At 54.8% G+C, this 17,876-nt stretch overlaps 1 protein-coding gene across 4 annotated transcripts in view; it reads left to right on the plus strand.

The window, feature by feature from the left end:
• The first annotated feature begins 14,128 nt into the window (after positions 1–14,128).
• The window catches only part of ZNF521 (zinc finger protein 521), a 275,000-nt gene continuing 271,252 nt past the window's right edge, over positions 14,129–17,876 (plus strand). For all 4 annotated transcript variants that reach the window (XM_054723974.1, XM_054723972.1, XM_054723973.1 and 1 more), the window contains exons 1-2: positions 14,129–14,336; positions 15,375–15,415. In XM_054723974.1, the coding sequence (XP_054579949.1) occupies positions 15,376–15,415 (40 nt within the window). In that variant the 5' untranslated portion in view covers positions 14,129–14,336; position 15,375. The remainder of the gene's footprint in view (positions 14,337–15,374; positions 15,416–17,876) is intronic.

Consider the following 17,876-nt stretch of genomic DNA (forward strand, 5'->3'; position numbering starts at 1 on the left):
AGCGTCCTGGCGTGTCACTCACCACGCTTCCAGTGCTCAGTGGCCACCTGTAGCTGCGGGCGACCATGCGGCGCCCCGGGGAGAGCATTCCCGGGGCCGCCGACAGTTCCTCTGGGCCGTGCTGCTCTGGAGGGAGAACACCAAAGGTGACACATGAACAACAGGTGAGCGAGGCGGCTTCTGATAGAGGTGAGGTCACGTGGAGGAAACGGAGTCGATGGAGCAGGGCGTGCGTGCGGAGGGTCCGGAAGGCTGGACGGAGCGGCCAGGCCGAGCTCGGGGCTGCCCCCTCTGGCGGAGAACACAGTGAGTGCCACGGGCCTGCGGTCAGAGGAGCTTGGCCTGTGTGGGAGCAGAAAGGTGAGCGTCGCCTGGGCGCGGTGAGAGCAGAGGCGAGGCGAGAAGCAGGGCGTGCGAGAGGCGCAGGCCGTACCCTGCGGGCCACGGATGCTGTGGTAAGGGGCCTGGCTGTCGGTCTGATTGCGATGGAAAAGCACTGGAGAGTTTTTAACAAGGAGTGACATGACCCGGGTTTTACTGTTAGGAGTCTGCTCTGGCCACCGGAAGCGGGTCTTATAATTATAGGCGAAGTTCCAGGCCTGGGAGAGAGAAAGTGATGACTGGAAGGACATTACTGGGGAAGAGCATCGAGTGACATTTCGAGTCGTGTGTTCATCGGTGCCCTGTTTATATGCTGTCCTTGGAACTGTTTCTAAAAACTAGGACTTGGAATGGACCAATCTGAAAAGGCGAGTCCACGCAGGATGAAGAGCAGGGCCAAAGCTAATGAGGGGTATTCCGTCTCCCCGGAGCCCTTCCCTCATGCCCCCGGTTAGGGCAGCCACGCAGCCAGGAGGCGTCAGGATGCCAGCAGGTGGGTGAAGGATGAAGCACAGTGGGCTCAGCAGGCACCTTCTGGGGGGTCTGAGAACGTTCTAAACATGGCATCGGCCCTGGCACAGCAACCAGGGAGCAAGCGATAAGCCATCACAGGGAGGACCAAAGCCGGAGGTGTGGCCAAAGACACTGGCAATGGGAAGGTGAATACTGGGGAAAGGGAAGGCCAGAAAGGGCGACTTGTTGGAATCTGTACTAATTCCCTAGTTCTGCAGAGATTCCAAAGTTAAAATAAAAAAGTCAGCAAAAACAGTGTCTCCCATGTTAAGTCTCCGAGAGGAGGACGGATGATTCTGCCATGATACGGAAACATCAACAACGGCTCCTGTTGGAGATGGCTCTCCTGTTAACTAGTCCCCGATGAAGCAAGCCCTCAGCATCTGAGGCTGTTTCTGAATCAGTAAATGAGAGGCATGCATTCAGTTCTCATGCTTCTTAGGTTGTTCTCAGGTCTAAAGTGATAGATGATTTATCGAAATTCAAGAAAGTCTTGATGTGTGTAAGTGTGTGGTGTGTGTGTGTGTGTGTGTGTGTGTGTGTGTGTGTGTGTGTTAGAAATGAGCTGTTTTTCCAAAAGAAGCTTCTTTTGGAAAAACAACATCGAAAGTAGATAAAGAAGGGAAAAAAGATAGAACTCACGACTAAACTCTGTGCTAGGAGTTTTAAGTCAGGGCATTAAACATTGACTAGGCAGCAACAGGTAAAGATGGGAGGTTTGTATAGCTACAGAGATCGTCTGCCATTATGTGCATTGAAAAGGGGGGCAGAAAGAGATTTCCCAAAGAGCCTATATGCATAACCCATGGACACAGCCATCAATCGTGCAGTGAAGGCCTGAGTGGGGGGGGGGGGGGGGGGGGGGGGGCGGGGAGGAAGGAGCGAGTGAAGAGACTCAATGGGAGAAAGGAGGACCTCTGTAATACTTTCAACAACAAAGATCAATTTTAAAAAAGAATTTTTTAAAATTCACTGAAAAAGAAAAAGGAAACTATTATAAAGTAAGAAAGGAAATAATGACATAACCCATTTGCCTAGAAACCCTATAGGTTCTGAGGTCTATGGCGTACACCAAGCATGTCAAACACGTGGCCTCGTTGATTTGGCCTGTGTGAGCCTTTGCGTTTGGCATGCTTGGTGTACACTGATCCAGGAAGAATTTGAACCTGAAAAGGCTCACAGACAGGGGTTTCCAGTGTAGAGAACAGAAGCCAAAGGGCACCAACAATCGGCTGTGTGGTGTCTCCTTCTTAGGAACCAGGCACTTATTTCCCTGGGGGCACAGCGGGGCTCCTTCCTCCCGGTTGGTGCAGCCTGTGCCAGGGGACACGGGACCTGGGCTGGATCTCAGAGCCCTCATCCCCTCTCCACCGCTCACACCACCCACGACCACGCAGCTGGTGCCTGAAACAGCTTCCCCACTTCTGTCCGGCAAAACCCTATTCATCCTTCAAGACCCAGGTTGAAAGTCACCTCTTCTGTGAAGCCCAGTCCAGTCCTCTCGGCAGAATCCGCCTCTCCATACGCTGGGCTCTCAGCCTTTGGAGCGCCCTCTTAGGGCCGTGCTTATGTTTCTGTTTGTTTGTTTGTTTGTTTGTTTAGGAAGTTTTCCTTCTTTGCAGGGTCTCGGGTTCCTGAAGGCAGAATTCCAGTTTATTCTTGTTGGTCTCCTTAGCACCTCAGGCAGTTCCAGTCACAGAATAAACCTGTAATGAGTGTAAGTTGAGTCCATGATGCATGGTCAGAAATGATAGCTGGTAGGAAGCAATATAGGCAGAAGGAGGGGGAAGCCGTCTTAGCGTTCTTCCGTAAGACAGAGGTGTGAACGTGAGGGTGAATTGGAGAAGACACAGAGAAAGAGCTTTTCTTTTTCCATTTCAAACAAGAAGTCTATTTAAGCAACAAGGTGCCAGACTTGAATGGGAAAACTGTCTAGGATTCCTGTCTCTTGGAGTAAGTTATCCCCACGCAAAGACCGATTGCCGACGTGTCACAGCTACCACAGAAATCCCGTAAAAGTGTCCTTGGCTTCACGATGATAAAGGAAAAACATGAGCATTCTCCCATCATGCAAGGCAGGCTATGATTTTTATGTTGTTCTTTGATTGTTAAACAGTGAGAGCAAGATCACTTCCCGGGGTATGAGATCAGAGCGGAATGGGCATCCTCACACGGCCAGGGTTCTCCCATCCCGTCTCCATGCGATGTCACCCTTGGCCACTTGGTTTAAAAAATGCTTGTGCACATGCATCCGTTACTTTGTGTGCAATGAGGGACCCCGCTTCCTTTCCTCTTTGGGGAGGCCCCACTGGGTGCTCTCGGAGGGAAGGAGGGACGCGCCTGGATCTGCCAGGAGGTGACAGACAGTCCTCTGCACCTGGCAGGGGCACAGGCATGTGGCCTCGCTCACCAGCTGGTGACTCCACTCCGATCCTGCGTCGTCGGGGAAGGATGGGACACCCCAGAGTAGCTGGAGACCAGGCACCGAGGCGGCAGGGGGACGCAAAGGCCAGTTGTGCCCGGGTCCCACACACGACGTCCCGGTCCGCGCCCCGAGGAGGACCTGGCTGAGCTTGGACAGAGCTGTGCCTGCCTGAGCGTCCTTCTCCGGCCTCCCCGACCCTGTGAGCTGCCGCGACCCTCGCAGTCCAGGGCCTCCCAGTGAGCCTGCTCAGTCAGCTACCAGCGCCTGCTGGACGGGAGGCTGGCGTCCGCCCCGACCCTGTCTGCTCCATCCTAATGCCCAACGTGATGCTACTGGAGGGGCCTGGGGGAGGTGACGAGGGCATAAAGGTAGATGTTTCGTAAATGGGACCAGCGCTCTCATAAAAGAGGCCCAGAGGGAAGGGGGGGTGGGGCGGGTGCCTGGGAAGAGATCAACCGAAGACCTTGTGTGCACATATGCATCACCCAGGGGCACAGACAATAGTGGGGGGAGGGCCTGGGGCGGGGGGCGGGGGAGGGCTAAAAGGGTCAATGGGGGGAAGGGGGACTTAGGTAATACTTTCAACAATAAAGATGTTAAAAATTTTTAAGAAATGAAAGGGGCCCCAGAGAAGTCTTTGCTCCCTTTCCCCGTGAGGACGCAGCCAGGAGACGGCCATCGGAGTATGAAGGCGGCCTCGCCGCACTCCCCGCCTGCCCGCGCCTTGACCTTGACCTTCCAGCCTCCCAAAGGATGAGGAATAAATTCTGTACCTCACACGTCGCCCAGTCGATGGCATTCTGTACAGAAGCTGCAACGGACTCAGACAGAACTCACCTGACACACCCACTCGTTGGCGGTGGCGGTGAAAGGAGTTCCGAGAATTGGAAAGTGCGTGTTAGACCCTTTATGCCGTCAGATGCCGTGTTAGCCAGGGTCACGGTTCGGACATCACGCCAGGTCCTGGGGAGGAGAGCTGACCTGTCACGCAACACGGCCACTGCTTCTGCAGGCGACGGAGGAGAGGCCCATATGCGAAGCAGATTTCTGATGCCCTGCATATCAGTTACGCATTGATGGGTGACACAGTACCCACCTACGTGACATGAACACATGTGGTTCGGCACAGACCCTGTGCATGGGGGTTGGGGGCAGCTTAGCGGGTCGGGCTCTGGGTTCTCAGGAGGATGCAGTGAGCATGTCACGGAGCTGGGCATTTCATCCGAAGGCACCGTCGGGGAAGGGCCATTCCAAGCTCCTTCTCGTGCTGCTTGGTGGGGTTCAGTGTCTTGTGGGCTGTTGGATTGGGGACCCCGGCTTCTTGTGGGCTGTTGGACCGGGGACCCCGTTTCTTGTGGGCTGTTGGCCTGGGGACCCAGGTTTCTTGTGGGCTGTTGGACTGGGGACCCCAGTTTCTTGTGGGCTGTTGGACTGGGGACCCCGGTTTCTTGTGGGCTGTTGGACTGGGGACCCCAGTTTATTGTGGGCTGTTGGACTGGGGACCCCCGTTTCTTGTGGGCTATTGGACTGGGGACCCCCGTTTCTTGTGGGCTGTTGGACTGGGGACCTCTGTTTCTTGTGGGCTGTTGGACTGGGGACCCCCGTTTATTGTGGGCTGTTGGACTGGGGACCCCGGTTTATTGTGGGCTGTTGGACTGGGGACCCCGGTTCCTTGTGGGCTGTTGGACTGGGGACCCCCGTTTCTTGTGGGCTGTTGGACTGGGGACCCTGGTTTATTGTGGGCTGTTGGACTGGGGACCCCGGTTTCTTGTGGGCTGTTGGACTGGGGACCCCGGTTTCTTGTGGGCTGTTGGACTGGGGACCCCCGTTTCTTGTGGGCTGTTGGACTGGGGACCCCGGTTTATTGTGGGCTGTTGGACTGGGGACCCAGGTTTATTGTGGGCTGTTGGACTGGGGACCCCGGTTTCTTGTGGGCTGTTGGACTGGGGACCTCGGTCTCTTGTGGGCTGTTGGACTGGGGACCCCGGTTTATTGTGGGCTGTTGGACTGGGGACCCCCGTTTCGTGTGGGCTGTTGGACTGGGGACCCTGGTTTCTTGTGGGCTGTTGGACCAGGGACCCCCGTTTCTTGTGGGCTATTGGACTGGGGACCCTGGTTTCTTGTGGGCTGTTGGACTGGGGATCCCCATTTCTGTGGGCTGTTGGACTGGGGATCCCCATTTCTGTGGGCTGTTGGACTGGGGCCCCCGGTGTCTTGCTGCCTGGTGGTCAGAGGCCTCCCCGGTTCCGTGGTGTGTGAGCCAGCAGGAAGCCAGAGAGAGAGGCGCTGTCGATTGTACACTTAGAAGCAGCCTCCCCTCGCTGTTGCCCTATTCTGTGCGTTCCAGGCAGCACCCCCAGTGCAGCCACGCTCAGGGGCTAGGATGACACAGCAGATGAGTGACAGGAGGTGGGGTCCTGGGAGCTCCCCCCACATCACAATGAGCACATGGGATCCCTGGGTATTGTGGGCCCACAGCAGCTGATGGCGGGCAGCCGAGTGAGGGCAGGAGGCTGGAAAAGGGGAAAGAATCAAGGAAGGCTTTTAGGAAAAAAGCAAAACTTTGATGGTGTCCAGGCAAAACGAGTTCCTGAGAATGTTTCTGAAGAATGGCCCGTGGACAGACCATAGTGCGGGGAAGGCCTGGGGAGGGGGAGGGGGAGAGGGGGAGGGGTCAATGGGGGACGGAGCGGGGAATCTGCAATACTTTTAACAATAAAGACAAATTAAAAATAAATAAATAGCCCGGCCGGCAAGGCTCAATGGTTGTGCGTCAACCTATGAACCAGGAGGTCAGGGTTCAATTCCTGGTCAGGTCAGGGTTGTGGGCTTGATCCCCAGTAGGGGGCGTGCAGGAGGCAGCCGATCAATGACTCTTTCTCATCATTGATGTTTCTATCCTTCTCCCTTCCTCTCTGAAATCAATAAAAATATATCTTAAAATAAATAAATAAAATTAAAAAATAAACAGAAAAATGAGAAACATTTGAGCCCCGTTGGCCAGCAGGGCAAGCTCTCTGAGGGCTCCCTCCATGGACATTCCGGTTGCAGGCGGCTGCGTAACAGGCCACACTGGCGGCCTGTGGGCAGCGGCCGCAGGGAGAGGTCCCTCCCTTGTTCTCCGGAGGCAGGCGGGCAGGGTTTCAAGGAACCGGGAAACGGAAATGACCTCCCAGGACGCGGTCACAGGCAGCTGATGTTTCCGAGGAGGGAGCGTGCGCCTTCCACCCCCAGCGCGTCCTTGCAGACAGAGCTCAGGGTCCACAGGGAAGGAGCTGCTGGGCCAAAAGGAGGAGACGCGGGAAATGGGGAGGAGGCCCCTTGAAATCCTGCGATGGAGAGCAAGGACCATGCAGGACGACACGGGGATGCAGACCAGAGGAAGGCAAGGGGCGGTAACACTTGGGGAATATGTTGTGTGGGGGGGGGTGCCTCTGGAAGGGATCCTGCGTCATCCAGCGTTTCCATCCCGCTTTCACACACGTTATGACCGGGGCCTCTGTGGAGACGGCTTTCTTATTGCCTGACGGAGACGCCGGGCGGCGTGATGGAAAGGTGATGCATTCTCCGCCCAGGGAAGGGGAGCTGGGAGCGATGAGCCCAAGGCTTTTCTTCAGAGTGACATCTGATGTTACAATTTTAATAAAAAATAAAGAAAAGCGCAGAAGATTGGGGAAAACCTGTGAGGCTTCATCTTCCCACTTTGAGTGAGAGTGGGAGGGTCAGTTGCCTGGAAAAGGAGAAGAAACAGCAATGCGCAGACATGAAAAAACACCATGCTCTCCGGGAGATGGGAGAGGAGGGACTTAAACCCCTCAACTTAATACAGGGCACAGGTAACCTGGGAGAGAGCGCCTCAAATAACGCACCTTCCCAACGCTACCGGGAAAGCGGCAGGAAATGGAAGCTCATATATTCTGCAAATACCTGAAGTTGCAAATACCTAGGGTTTGCGCTGGCCGGAAGAGCAAACGTGCGTTTGGAAACCCACAGGCCAAAGGAAACACGAGGACCTTTTTTGGAAAGAGGGGACACATTATGAACTAGGCCAGCGGTCGGCAAACCGCGGCTCGCAAGCCACATGCGGCTCTTTGTCCCCTTGAGTGTTCTAACGCCACTTCTTCAACATAGACTCGCCCAGGCCGAGAACCGACTTCTGCGTATGGGCCACGACGTTTCCATCGCACTGTATGTGTGCGCCCGCATGTGGTATTTTGTGGAAGAGCCACACTCAAGGGGCCAAAGAGCCGCATGTGGCTCGCGCGCCGCGGTTTGCCGACCACTGAACTAGGTCCAAAGGACTGTGTCCGTATACAGAGACCCCACGCTCGGCTGGAAACCCGAAGGTAGAGTTTTTGCTTAAAAGGAATATTGACCCCACCTGTTGCGTATCGAGCCAACGAGGGCCCCAGAGTTCGAGGGTCGAATCACATCAGTGTTGGGTCTCTACGGGGTCAAAGGTGAGACGGCGGGTGGTCCCTCCCTGCTTTCCATCAGCGTCCACTTCTCCGCCTGCATCGCGAACAGCCTGATGCGTTTGAGATGAGCAGACAGGGAGGGTGCCCGTGACCACGGAGAGGACCTCATCTCGTCTTCCAGATAAAACCAGGAAAACACCGAGGTCGGACAAACACATGCAAAGGCATCTACTGCCTTCTGAGCACGACGGCGTCAAGACTGAGAACAGTGACCCTGGCCCCGCAGCGAGACCAGACGGGGTGTCTGCACACGTTGCTCGCCAGGCTGTGCCGAGAGGGCGTTTCCCATCACAAGTCTCCACGACTTGATTTCTCCGCGAGTCTTTTTTTTTTTTAATATATTTTATTGATTTTTTACAGAGAGGAAGAGAGAGGGATAGAGAGTTAGAAACATCGATGAGAGAGAAACATCGATCAGCTGCCTCCTGCACACCCCCCTACTGGGGATGTGCCCGCAACCAAGGTACATGCCCTTGACCGGAATCGAACCCGGGACCCTTGAGTCCGCAGGCCGACGCTCTATCCACTGAGCCACACCGGTTTCGGCTCTCCGCGAGTCTTCATTACAGTGGTAACGAAGGTTCATGTAATTGAAAAGGTGCCACACGTTTTGTGAAGTACCTTCTGAATCCTCATCAGAGATGGGTTAACTTCACCCAGGTCAGGGAATACCTGTGTTCTAATTCTGTGAAAAGTGTTATTCCATGTGACACAACCTGCGGGATGGCAAATATTCTACTTAACTCTGAACCTTTCCAAATACCTGAGAAAAACCCCTAAAAACCCTGACATGCCTATCCCGGGCCTCTGGTGTGCAGTCTGTCTGTCTGTCTCTCTCTCTCCCCCTCTCGCTATAACACAAAAGTCTACAATGGGAGCATCTCACTTGCCCTGAAACCCAGCTTCATAAGGACCTTGGCTGTGTTTTCATAGGAGTCTGAAGACAAGTCTCCGAAATCATTGGAGATCACATGAGTTCTCCGAAAGTAAGAGCAGCAGAGCTGTGATATAGGTCATTATTGCTTTTAATCAAGAAGAAGTTGATCCATCGGTGTATCCGGCCACCCCTGTATCCCAGCAAAGGTGCCTGCAGAATTAAAAACTTCACTTCTAAATCGCCGGGGCCCACATGCTTACAGCTTCCCGTTGCCATGCAGAGCGTCTAACTTTAATATTTTAATTTTACCCCTTTTATTAACTATATTTACCTCCTGCCATTAAAGGGTTTCTTTTTATTATCTTCAGTGTTAAAAAAAATAGGTATTTTTATTGATTTCAGAGAGGAAGGGAGAGGGTGAGAGAGGAACATCAATGATGAGAATCATTGATTGGCTGCCTCCTGCATGAGCCCACAATCCGGGCTTGTGCCCTGACCGGGAATTGAACCGTGACCTGTTGGTTCGTAGATGGTTACTCAACCACTGAGCCACACTGGCCTGGCATCTTCAGCTTTTAATAACCAATCTTTTGTTTTTCCTGTGAACTGCAGTGTTAATGAGATAGCTTGGTATTTTAATAATTATGTTAAGCTATGTCAATCAAAGACATCCATTTGTGCTCATTTTTACCAAAACTTAAATATAAGATTTTGAGATATAAAAACAAATTAAATATTGTATTTTAAATGTATAACATTCATTTACTTGTGTGTAATATGTAAAACTTTAAAAGTATTTGTCCATAGGCATCATTGTCTAGATATATATACAATGTAACATGAAAAATTTTGCTTATTATAAATTTTTCAAAATGGGAGAAACATCATTTCCCATCTTAGGGCATGTGATTACTCCCTCCTTATTTCATCATCTACAAACTTTGTAGTTCTGATTACACTGATTATTTTTAGTTTATGCCAATATGTTCTATAAATATACAATATTAGCAACATTTAAAATGATGGATTCAATTTCTATCAAGGTGTCTTTTAATGGCACATGCTCATTTTTCGTTAGATCACTTAAATTCCTATATCCTTAAATTCTTTAGAATTCTCAAATGAACACCATCAGTTTTTTAAAATATGTTACGGTCTATTTTCTTGAGGTGATACCTCGTCTATTATACATACCTTCGAAAGCACCTATTGTTACTTGCAAATATCATGCTAGGGTAAGATCTCTATTTTCTTTGACAACTTCTGTAATAAAGAGCTTCCCCCCTTTTTAACTGTCTCAGTGGATCGAAAGGAGCGTTAGGGCGGTTATAAAAGCCTCAGAAAGAAAAAATGTCAGTGTCACACACTAAGCTTTCAACGTTTCTATACATGTTGCAATTAAATTTTAAAAATTTCACTGAATTATATTACTGTAGTATAACAAGTTGCTATATGCCGTGCATTAAAAAAACATTCCTTTCCTGATGTAGTTCGCCACAAAATAGAAAAGCACTTGTGCATATATATTAGAAATTACAAAAAGAGAATGAATGACTCAAATTTTATGAAGGGAGAAATGTCAAGACAATAACAAAAACATTGACAACAGAATTTATTATTCATGATGGCAAAACACATTTGCTCTGTGCACTGAGCACAGACTTTTCCATGTGAAGTTCCTCAGCACGTCTGCAGCCAGCTCTTCCCGCCCATTTCACAGATTCAGAAGAGAGGCGAGCTGGTTAGGGGTGCGGGAGGAGGAGGGGGTGGGCACCAGGGAACGTACGGGGGATACGCAATGGTCAAGCACAGCAGCGGGGAACGGACAATGGCTTCTCTTTGCTACAAACAATGGCTTTCAATAAGCAAAGCTGATGTTTTGCACCAATATTGATAAACATCTGTCAACAAATGTTAACTTAACAACCCTTTTATACACTGTTCTAACTTTAAATGTTAATGTATTACTATGTATGTGTCTACCTAACACATACATGTATTTTATACTTTACATATAAAACATTCACTTATGTTTTACACACACACACACACACGACGTGCATATGGCTTTGAAAGTTCTTTCTAAATGGTCTTGAAAAGATGGGATGTAGTACGGCATATTAATCAGGCAGACACTACACTTAAATTTGACGTTGCAAACTTGCAGTACTTTTTCAAAAATACATTGAAAAAACCCCTGAAAATGTTACACGAAATTGTTACACACTAGAGATGAGTGAAAGGAAGTAACATGTGTGGTAAGGATATTTGTATGAAATCGTGACTGTTTTCTTTGTAATCGGTTTAGGGTCCAGATTGCAACTTGGGACTCTGTGGCCACCTAAAACTTATCAAAGATATTTATGTTTCGCAACTGACATTTTAAATGGCAGATTTACTTCAACTGGTACCTTATACATTTTTTGTAATTCATTCCTTTGAGGTCAGGTTTCGTAGACACAGAATTCCTTTCACCTTAATCCTTCCTTTCGCAATACCGTTATTGTTGGAATTAGCAGTTGAAAAAAAAAAAAAAGTCAATCTTTTTCAAATGAGGCCCTCAGTTCCTGGTATTCTGCTTGTTTCACCGATGAAGGATTTTCTAAAAAGTGCACAATATCTTAAAAGTGGACGCTATGGAGACAGTGTAAAAAAAAAAAAAAAGCTGGTAGTTAAATGCCATGCATTAATTAGAAATGGAAAGTTTGGTTATATAGATGTTTAAGTCCTTAATGAAGGGGCTGAGTAAGAGAGGGTCTGTCTCCATCTGAACTTTACACTGCGATTCAGGTTATCTGTACAGAACCCCTAAAACCCGTCAGCCTTCTCTGTTTGTCTTTGCTATTTCTCCATGAAGTGCTGTGTCGATGACGTGGTGGGGAGCATGATGTGATGGATGCCAGTTAGATCGGAGCTGAATTTCTAGTTTCGGTTTACGAACAGGAACCCTGCGTCTCCACGCTGGGAGACGGTCACGGAGCATGCCCTGGTTCACGATCCCCAAAATAAACTTTATTGAGCGAGAAAAGCCGTTTACTAATCAGGCATGCTTACATACTCACAGTTGCTAATTATGTTCCCTTGTGTTGGCAAAGGAAAGACAAAACACAATTTCCCGTTTAGCATCTGTGTTGCCTTCATCATGTAAGTTGGACATTTTGTATGTTTTCCACGTCTGTTTATTTGTGAAACATGGAAAGTCACTGCGGGTCTACCCAGCAGCGCTTAATGACAGCCACGTGCTGTCACGCCCGGGTAACGGATGAACCCACGCGGGATACCACGGCGAGGGGCGATGCCATCCGGGGAGTCCTGTCTCCTTCCAAAGGCACCTCGGTGGGTGCTACGAAAACACGTGCCCTGTCTTTAGTCAGATTCCTCTACATCTCCCTGTACGTGTTACTCCTCCACCATCCACAAAGACACTCCAGTATTTACAAAGTTGATGCTTTTTACTCATTCGGAAGAGGATGGCGTTGCGTTCATGGGTGGATTTTGGAGTTCATGTCTTAGAGACAAAATCGGTGTCCTGCCCCCCCCCCCCCCCCCCCCCCCCCCCGCCAGCCACCAGTCATTTGATATTGAACTTAAAGTATTTAAAGAAATGCTTCAAACACATCTCTCCCTATCTCTGTAGGTTAATGTGTGAGATTTAGGTAAAAAGAGTTGTTTTTTGTCTTTGGGGGGCTGGCACTTTACCTCCCCCTGGGAATACTAGGCAGTCTCCCCCACTCTGGAACCCGAGGCTCTTGGGACAGAGCCACATTCCCCCGGCCAAGGGCCCTATTCATCTCCTGCAGAGGAGGGCAGGGCGCAGCCGCTGCCTGCAGCAGGCAGGCAGGACACTGAGGAAGGACAAAAACCACGAGCCCACAGAGAAGACCATTTCAACAAATTGGGATACACGTTAGTAACATGTTAACAGCTTTTCACATTCCAGTAAACACAGGTTTAGATGCTATCAATGTTTCAGACAGAGTCGCTCATAACCCGGGACCACACATACCTGCCACCCCAGCATCTGCACACATATGGCCACCACATGAAAGGAAGGCATTGTAAAAACTTGGAGTGCAGACATTTTTTTTTTCTTCTCCCTTTCTGGAGGATTTCTGTGAAGTGGAGTGCTTAACGACTTATGTGGAACATCAAGAATCTCAAAATGTTTGAACGCAGACCCTGCAACTCAAGTTGTATACTTGATTATTTCACAGCCACGCAGTTACATTGAGTTGACTGCAGCTGTAACTTCACGTTAGGAATCCCTGCAGCTGGAGTGAAAGAAAACATGTAATTGTAACGAAGGTATTGGGGAAAAGCCGACTGTATCTGCTTTAGGGTCTAAGCCGTTTAAAGGTTCGATTGGGGAAAAAAATACAACTTCCTCAAGGCTTTGATGTGTTTGGGTGGTCTCTTAATTGGGAGTTGTGTCTTAATTGTACAGGATGAAGAACAATACCACTTGTATGAAATTATGCCCATTTGTGAAATCAATTAACTGTATGCTCAATCTCTTCATTTCCACAAAGACCCGCGAACCCAAGTTTTATTTTGGTAGGTGCTGTCTGGCATTTGTGATTTGTCAGGCGTGATCAATCAATAACCAGCAAAACAAACAGAATTAAAATGTCCCTTCTAGGGCCAGGTCGGAGAAGGAAGCACGTTACGGTTTTCTGGTCCGGGGATGGGAGCAGGTGAAAAGTTAGAAAACAAACCTGTCTGAGAGCCACCATTCCACCGATCTGCAAAAACATTCCCGCAGTTTTAGGAACTGTTACCTTGTTCCTATATCACGCGCGTATTTTCTCATCTCTTGCTGTTTTTTTTTTTTTGTTTTTAAACAACAAGAGAAATGTCTCTTTTCCAGCCAGAGCTCTGCGCCCAGTGAAGACTGTTATTTAAAAGGACCGAAATGAAAGTTGTCTCGCTCCGATCCCGTCCTGACATCCCCGGCGTCCCCGACTTTGTCTCAAACGGAAAGAAAAACCAAAACCAAATCGCGCCCACTTGCCTGGACCAAAGCTTCCAAAGCAGAGAGGCCGGGCAGCTCGGCTGTGGCCCCGGAAAAGAGCTCCCCGAGCGAGGGCGGGCCCCCCGGGCGGTGAGGTCCGACAATGCCCGGCCCGCCCGGCCCGGCCCCGCAGCCGCGCCGCCGCCGCCGGCGTCCCTCCGGCCAGAAGGGGGACCTTTCCGCTCTCCGCTGCGCCGCGGCCTGCGCGTCTGGAGCGGAGCGGGCGGAGGAGCCAGGTCCGCCCGGCAGCCCGGGAACCTCTCGGCGGCGGCGGCCGGGTGTGTGCAGGCGGCGGCGGGCGGTGCGAGGGGCGGCGGGCGGGGCGCGGGGGCGGCGGCGGCGGCGGGCGGGGCGCGGGCGCGGGGCGCGGGCGGGCGGCCCAGGCTCCGGATCCGCGCGCGCGGCCGCGCGTCCAGGCCGGGTCTTGGCGGGGCCCGGCGCTCCCCGCGCGCTCGCCTTTTAATCATGGCCCCGTGTCTGTGTGCGAGTGCGGGCGGGCTGACAATGATTTCCTCAGTGATTACGTACAGAGCGAGTCCCTGCGGGCCGGGGGCCCCCTCTGGAGCCATCCTGATGGCTTTGGGGGCCCTGCTTCCATTTTCCATTATTATGTGGACTACCGGAGCGACGGCGCAGTCCGAGACCTCGCAGGTTGGTGCTGAGGCGGGAGCGCACGGCGCACGCCTTCTCCTCCTCCCGCTCGCGGCTCGCCGCCGCCGCCGCCTCCTCCGCCTGCTCTCGCCGCCGCCGCCGCCGCTGCAGCCGCCGCCGCCGCCGGGCAGCCGTAGACTTTAGGGCCCCCGGCCCGGCGCCCGCAGCCGCCCCGCGCCCCCGCCCCGACGCCGGGCGCCCCGGCCGCGGGCCCCGCGCCGCCCGCCGCGCGCACACGCAGCCCGCACACCCCCGCGGGGCCGCCGGCTGGGTGCGGGCTTTTTATTTTTTTTTAATGACTTTCCTGTGGGTTTTATAAAAAAAAGGGGGGGGGGCAGGGAGAGAGGAAAAAAAGTATTTTCTCCTCTTGGCCCATTTCCCTCGCCCCTTCGCCTCGGCCTCGGAGGGTGCGAGGTCCTCCTCCTCCAGACCTTCCCGCCGCCTCGCGGGGCGCGTTCCCACCCGGGGCCCCCCAAACTACAAAAGAGCCCGACGCGCTTTGTAAACAAATCATCGCTATTTTTTTTTTTTTAGGGGGCGATTTTGTTGCGAAGGAAAAGCGGTTTTAAAGAAACACGCTTTTCTTTGGATTAGTTTTTTTTTTTCTATTTGAATTAACTACGTGCCTTTTTATGGAGGTGGACCTGGTAACGGATCTTCTCTCTCTAGTTTATCTGACGGCTCTTCGAACCTTGTCCTGCAAAGTATTTTTTTAGCTGTTTTTTTTTTTCTTCTTTTTTCTTTCTTTACCTCTTTTTTTTTTTTTTTTTTTGAGGTTGGGGGTGGGGGTCGCAGGCTGGGAAAGTTTGGTGCAGCCGCCGCCGCCGCCGCCGTGCAGAGCGCGGAGCCCGGGCCGCCGCCAGCCCCGCGCGAGCGCCCGCAGCCGCCGGAGCCGCCGGAGCCGCCGGAGGAGCGCGGAGCCGGGGCGCGAGGGAGGCCGCGGAGGGCGCGGGGCGCCCGGCGCGAGGGGCGCGCGGCCACGAGGAGCGTCGTCCCTTTCGGGGCTGAATTGAAACAACTCCAGCTGTTTGCTTTCAGGATGTCTCGCCGCAAGCAAGCGAAGCCGCGGTCCCTCAAAGGTAAGGAGGCCCTTCCCCGGCCGGCCGGCCGCGGGGCACTGCGGGCAGCGGCGCCGGGGTGCGTGGCGCGGGGCGTGCGCGCGGGAGTGGGAGTGCGAGTGCGGGCGCGCGCCCCCGCCCCGGAGCCCCGGGTGGGGTGAGCGGGACGGGTCGGGGTGGTGGTGGTGGGGGGTGCGTTTCAGGCGGGAGGGGGGTCCCCAAGCGGGGGCGGCGGTGGGAAGCGGGTCCGGACAAACAGCCCACACACAGCCGTGAAAACAGACAAAAAGGAAGGAGCCCCGGGAGGACGTCCGGGCGGAGGAAAAAGTTTCTGGGCTGTTCGCGCCGAGAACGGAGGGGCCGCCGCGCGGGCTGCCTCCCTTCGGCCGGGGCCGGAGCCAGTCCTCGCGGGGCCGGGGCCGCGGCCTCCGCCTGCAGAAGCGGGGCCCGAGGTCCGGCCGCGCCGGGCGAGGACGCCGCCGCCGCCGCCGCCTCCCCGCCCGCGCCCCGCTCCGGCCGCCTCGCCCCGCGGTCCCCGCGCCCCCCGCGCGCCCCGCCGGGCCATTCCGGGAAAGTTGGCCGCCCCCTCGCCCCTTCTGCCCGCCCGCCGCCCCTGTGGTCGATCCCGGCTTTGGAGAGGGGGTCCGGCCCCCCTTCGTCCCGCTTGGAGAGGGAAGTTTGCGGGTGGCGTGTGGGGGGGTTTGGGGGACGCACTGGCGGCGGCGGCGGCGGCGGGTGGGGGACGGGGGACACTGAAGTTATTGATCTGGTGGCTGTGGTGGAATGTGGCGCGTCACGTGGCCTCCTCCTCCTCCTCCTCCTCCTCCTCCTCCTCCTCCTCCTCCTCCTCCTCCTCCCCCCTCTCTCCCCCCTCCTCTCCCTCCTCCTCTCCCTCCTCCTCTCCCTCCTCCTCGGCCTCCGTTTCCACCTTCCCGAGCCTCCTCCCGGGGAAACCAGGGGCGGGCGGCGCCGGGAGCCGAGGTCCGGCGCCCCGAGGCCCAGAGCCGGGAGGGCGCGCGGGCCGGAGGGGGGGGGGGGGGCGCGCGGGCAGGCCGGGCACGGACTCGGGGCGAAGGCACGGGGGCGGCGGCGAGAGGCGGCGGAGGCCCCGGCGACCGCGGAGGCGCAGGACAAAGGGCGACTTCTGCGCCCTCCTCGGCCCGCAGGGTCCCTCCAGGTCCGCGCGGCCGGCCCCGCCCTCGGGTCCCCGCGGGGCAGCATCCCCTTCCTCGTCGGGGGCCGGGCCGCCCGGGGCCCTTCCCGCCGCCGTCCCCACCCCGCCGCCGGCCGGGAGGGTGGTGGCCGCCGGCGCCCTGCGCGCCCGGCCGGCCTGGGTGTGCGGACCGCGCGGACCGGCTAACGGGGCCCCGGGCACACAAAGCCCTTTCTTCTCGGAGGCCGGGCGGAGGCCTGGCGGCGGAGGCTCCCCTCTCCCCGGGGCTGGGGCGAAGTTTCAGGCTGAGGCCGGCGTGGACCCCTGGCCTGTGCCCCGACTCCCTTCTGATTTACAGCCACGCGGGCCGCACATTTTCCGGGAAAACCGAGACCCAGGGCCTAACAGACCCGGGAGTCGTCAGTGAACAGACAAACGCCACGGGCGCACGGGCGTCTGGCTGTCGGGGTGCCCTGGACCCCCTCGCGCGGGGGGACCTTGCCGGGCGCCCTTAAAAGACCTGCTGAGCGCAGGTCCGGGCCCTGCCTCCTCCCGGGCCCTGGGATGGAAGACCTTCCCAGGAGCTGGCGGGGCCCCCTGGGGTCCCTCCGCGGGGGGAAAGGGCTGCGCAGGCTTCTGGAACCTCAGTCCTCGGCAGGCCTTTGATTTTTAAAAGTTTATTGAAGTTTGTAGGGCGGCTTGGTGAGCGCATCGCCGCCTCGGAGTGCTGCGTTCACTGGCCTCGGGGATGCATCCGCAGGGGAAGCTCTGTGGCCTGGGGGGGCCGTGCGCCCCGCTCTCCGAGGGGGCTGCTGTGTTCTGCACGCAGGGCTGTGCGCGCAGCCAGGGAGCCGGTGGGGGGGCGATATTCGCGGGGGGGGGGGTGTCAATCTCGGAGAAGCCCCAAGGCCAGGTCCCTGGGACCCAGGCCTGCGCCGTGTTTGTGAAGAAGCAAAGATGGCAAGTCGCAGTGAGCCAGGCGGGCAGCGGGTTCTTCGGGTACATTGTCCTGTGGCGCACACATGTCGGCAGCTCCTGCACTCCCTCCCCCAGCACAGCACCTGGGTGTCAGCTGCCAGGCTCTCAATAAAACATTTCCGTGAAAAACAAAGATGACTTTTCCTTGGCGTGGGCACGGGACAGGGGTGTCCTCCGCCCAGCTGCTGGCCTGGTCGGCTCCCAGAAGAGCCGTGGCCCCAGGGGGGCTGGCCGAGCCGGGGTGAGGCGCTGAGGACAGGAATAGAAACGGCACAGGCCGCCCTGAGCGGCCGCTTTGTTTTGCTCAGGGTTGGCATCCACCTGGAGACGTGCAGGCCTGGGTGAGCCCTG

Source organism: Eptesicus fuscus, chromosome 12 (genome assembly GCF_027574615.1).
Source record: "Eptesicus fuscus isolate TK198812 chromosome 12, DD_ASM_mEF_20220401, whole genome shotgun sequence".
NCBI lineage: Eukaryota > Metazoa > Chordata > Mammalia > Chiroptera > Vespertilionidae > Eptesicus > Eptesicus fuscus.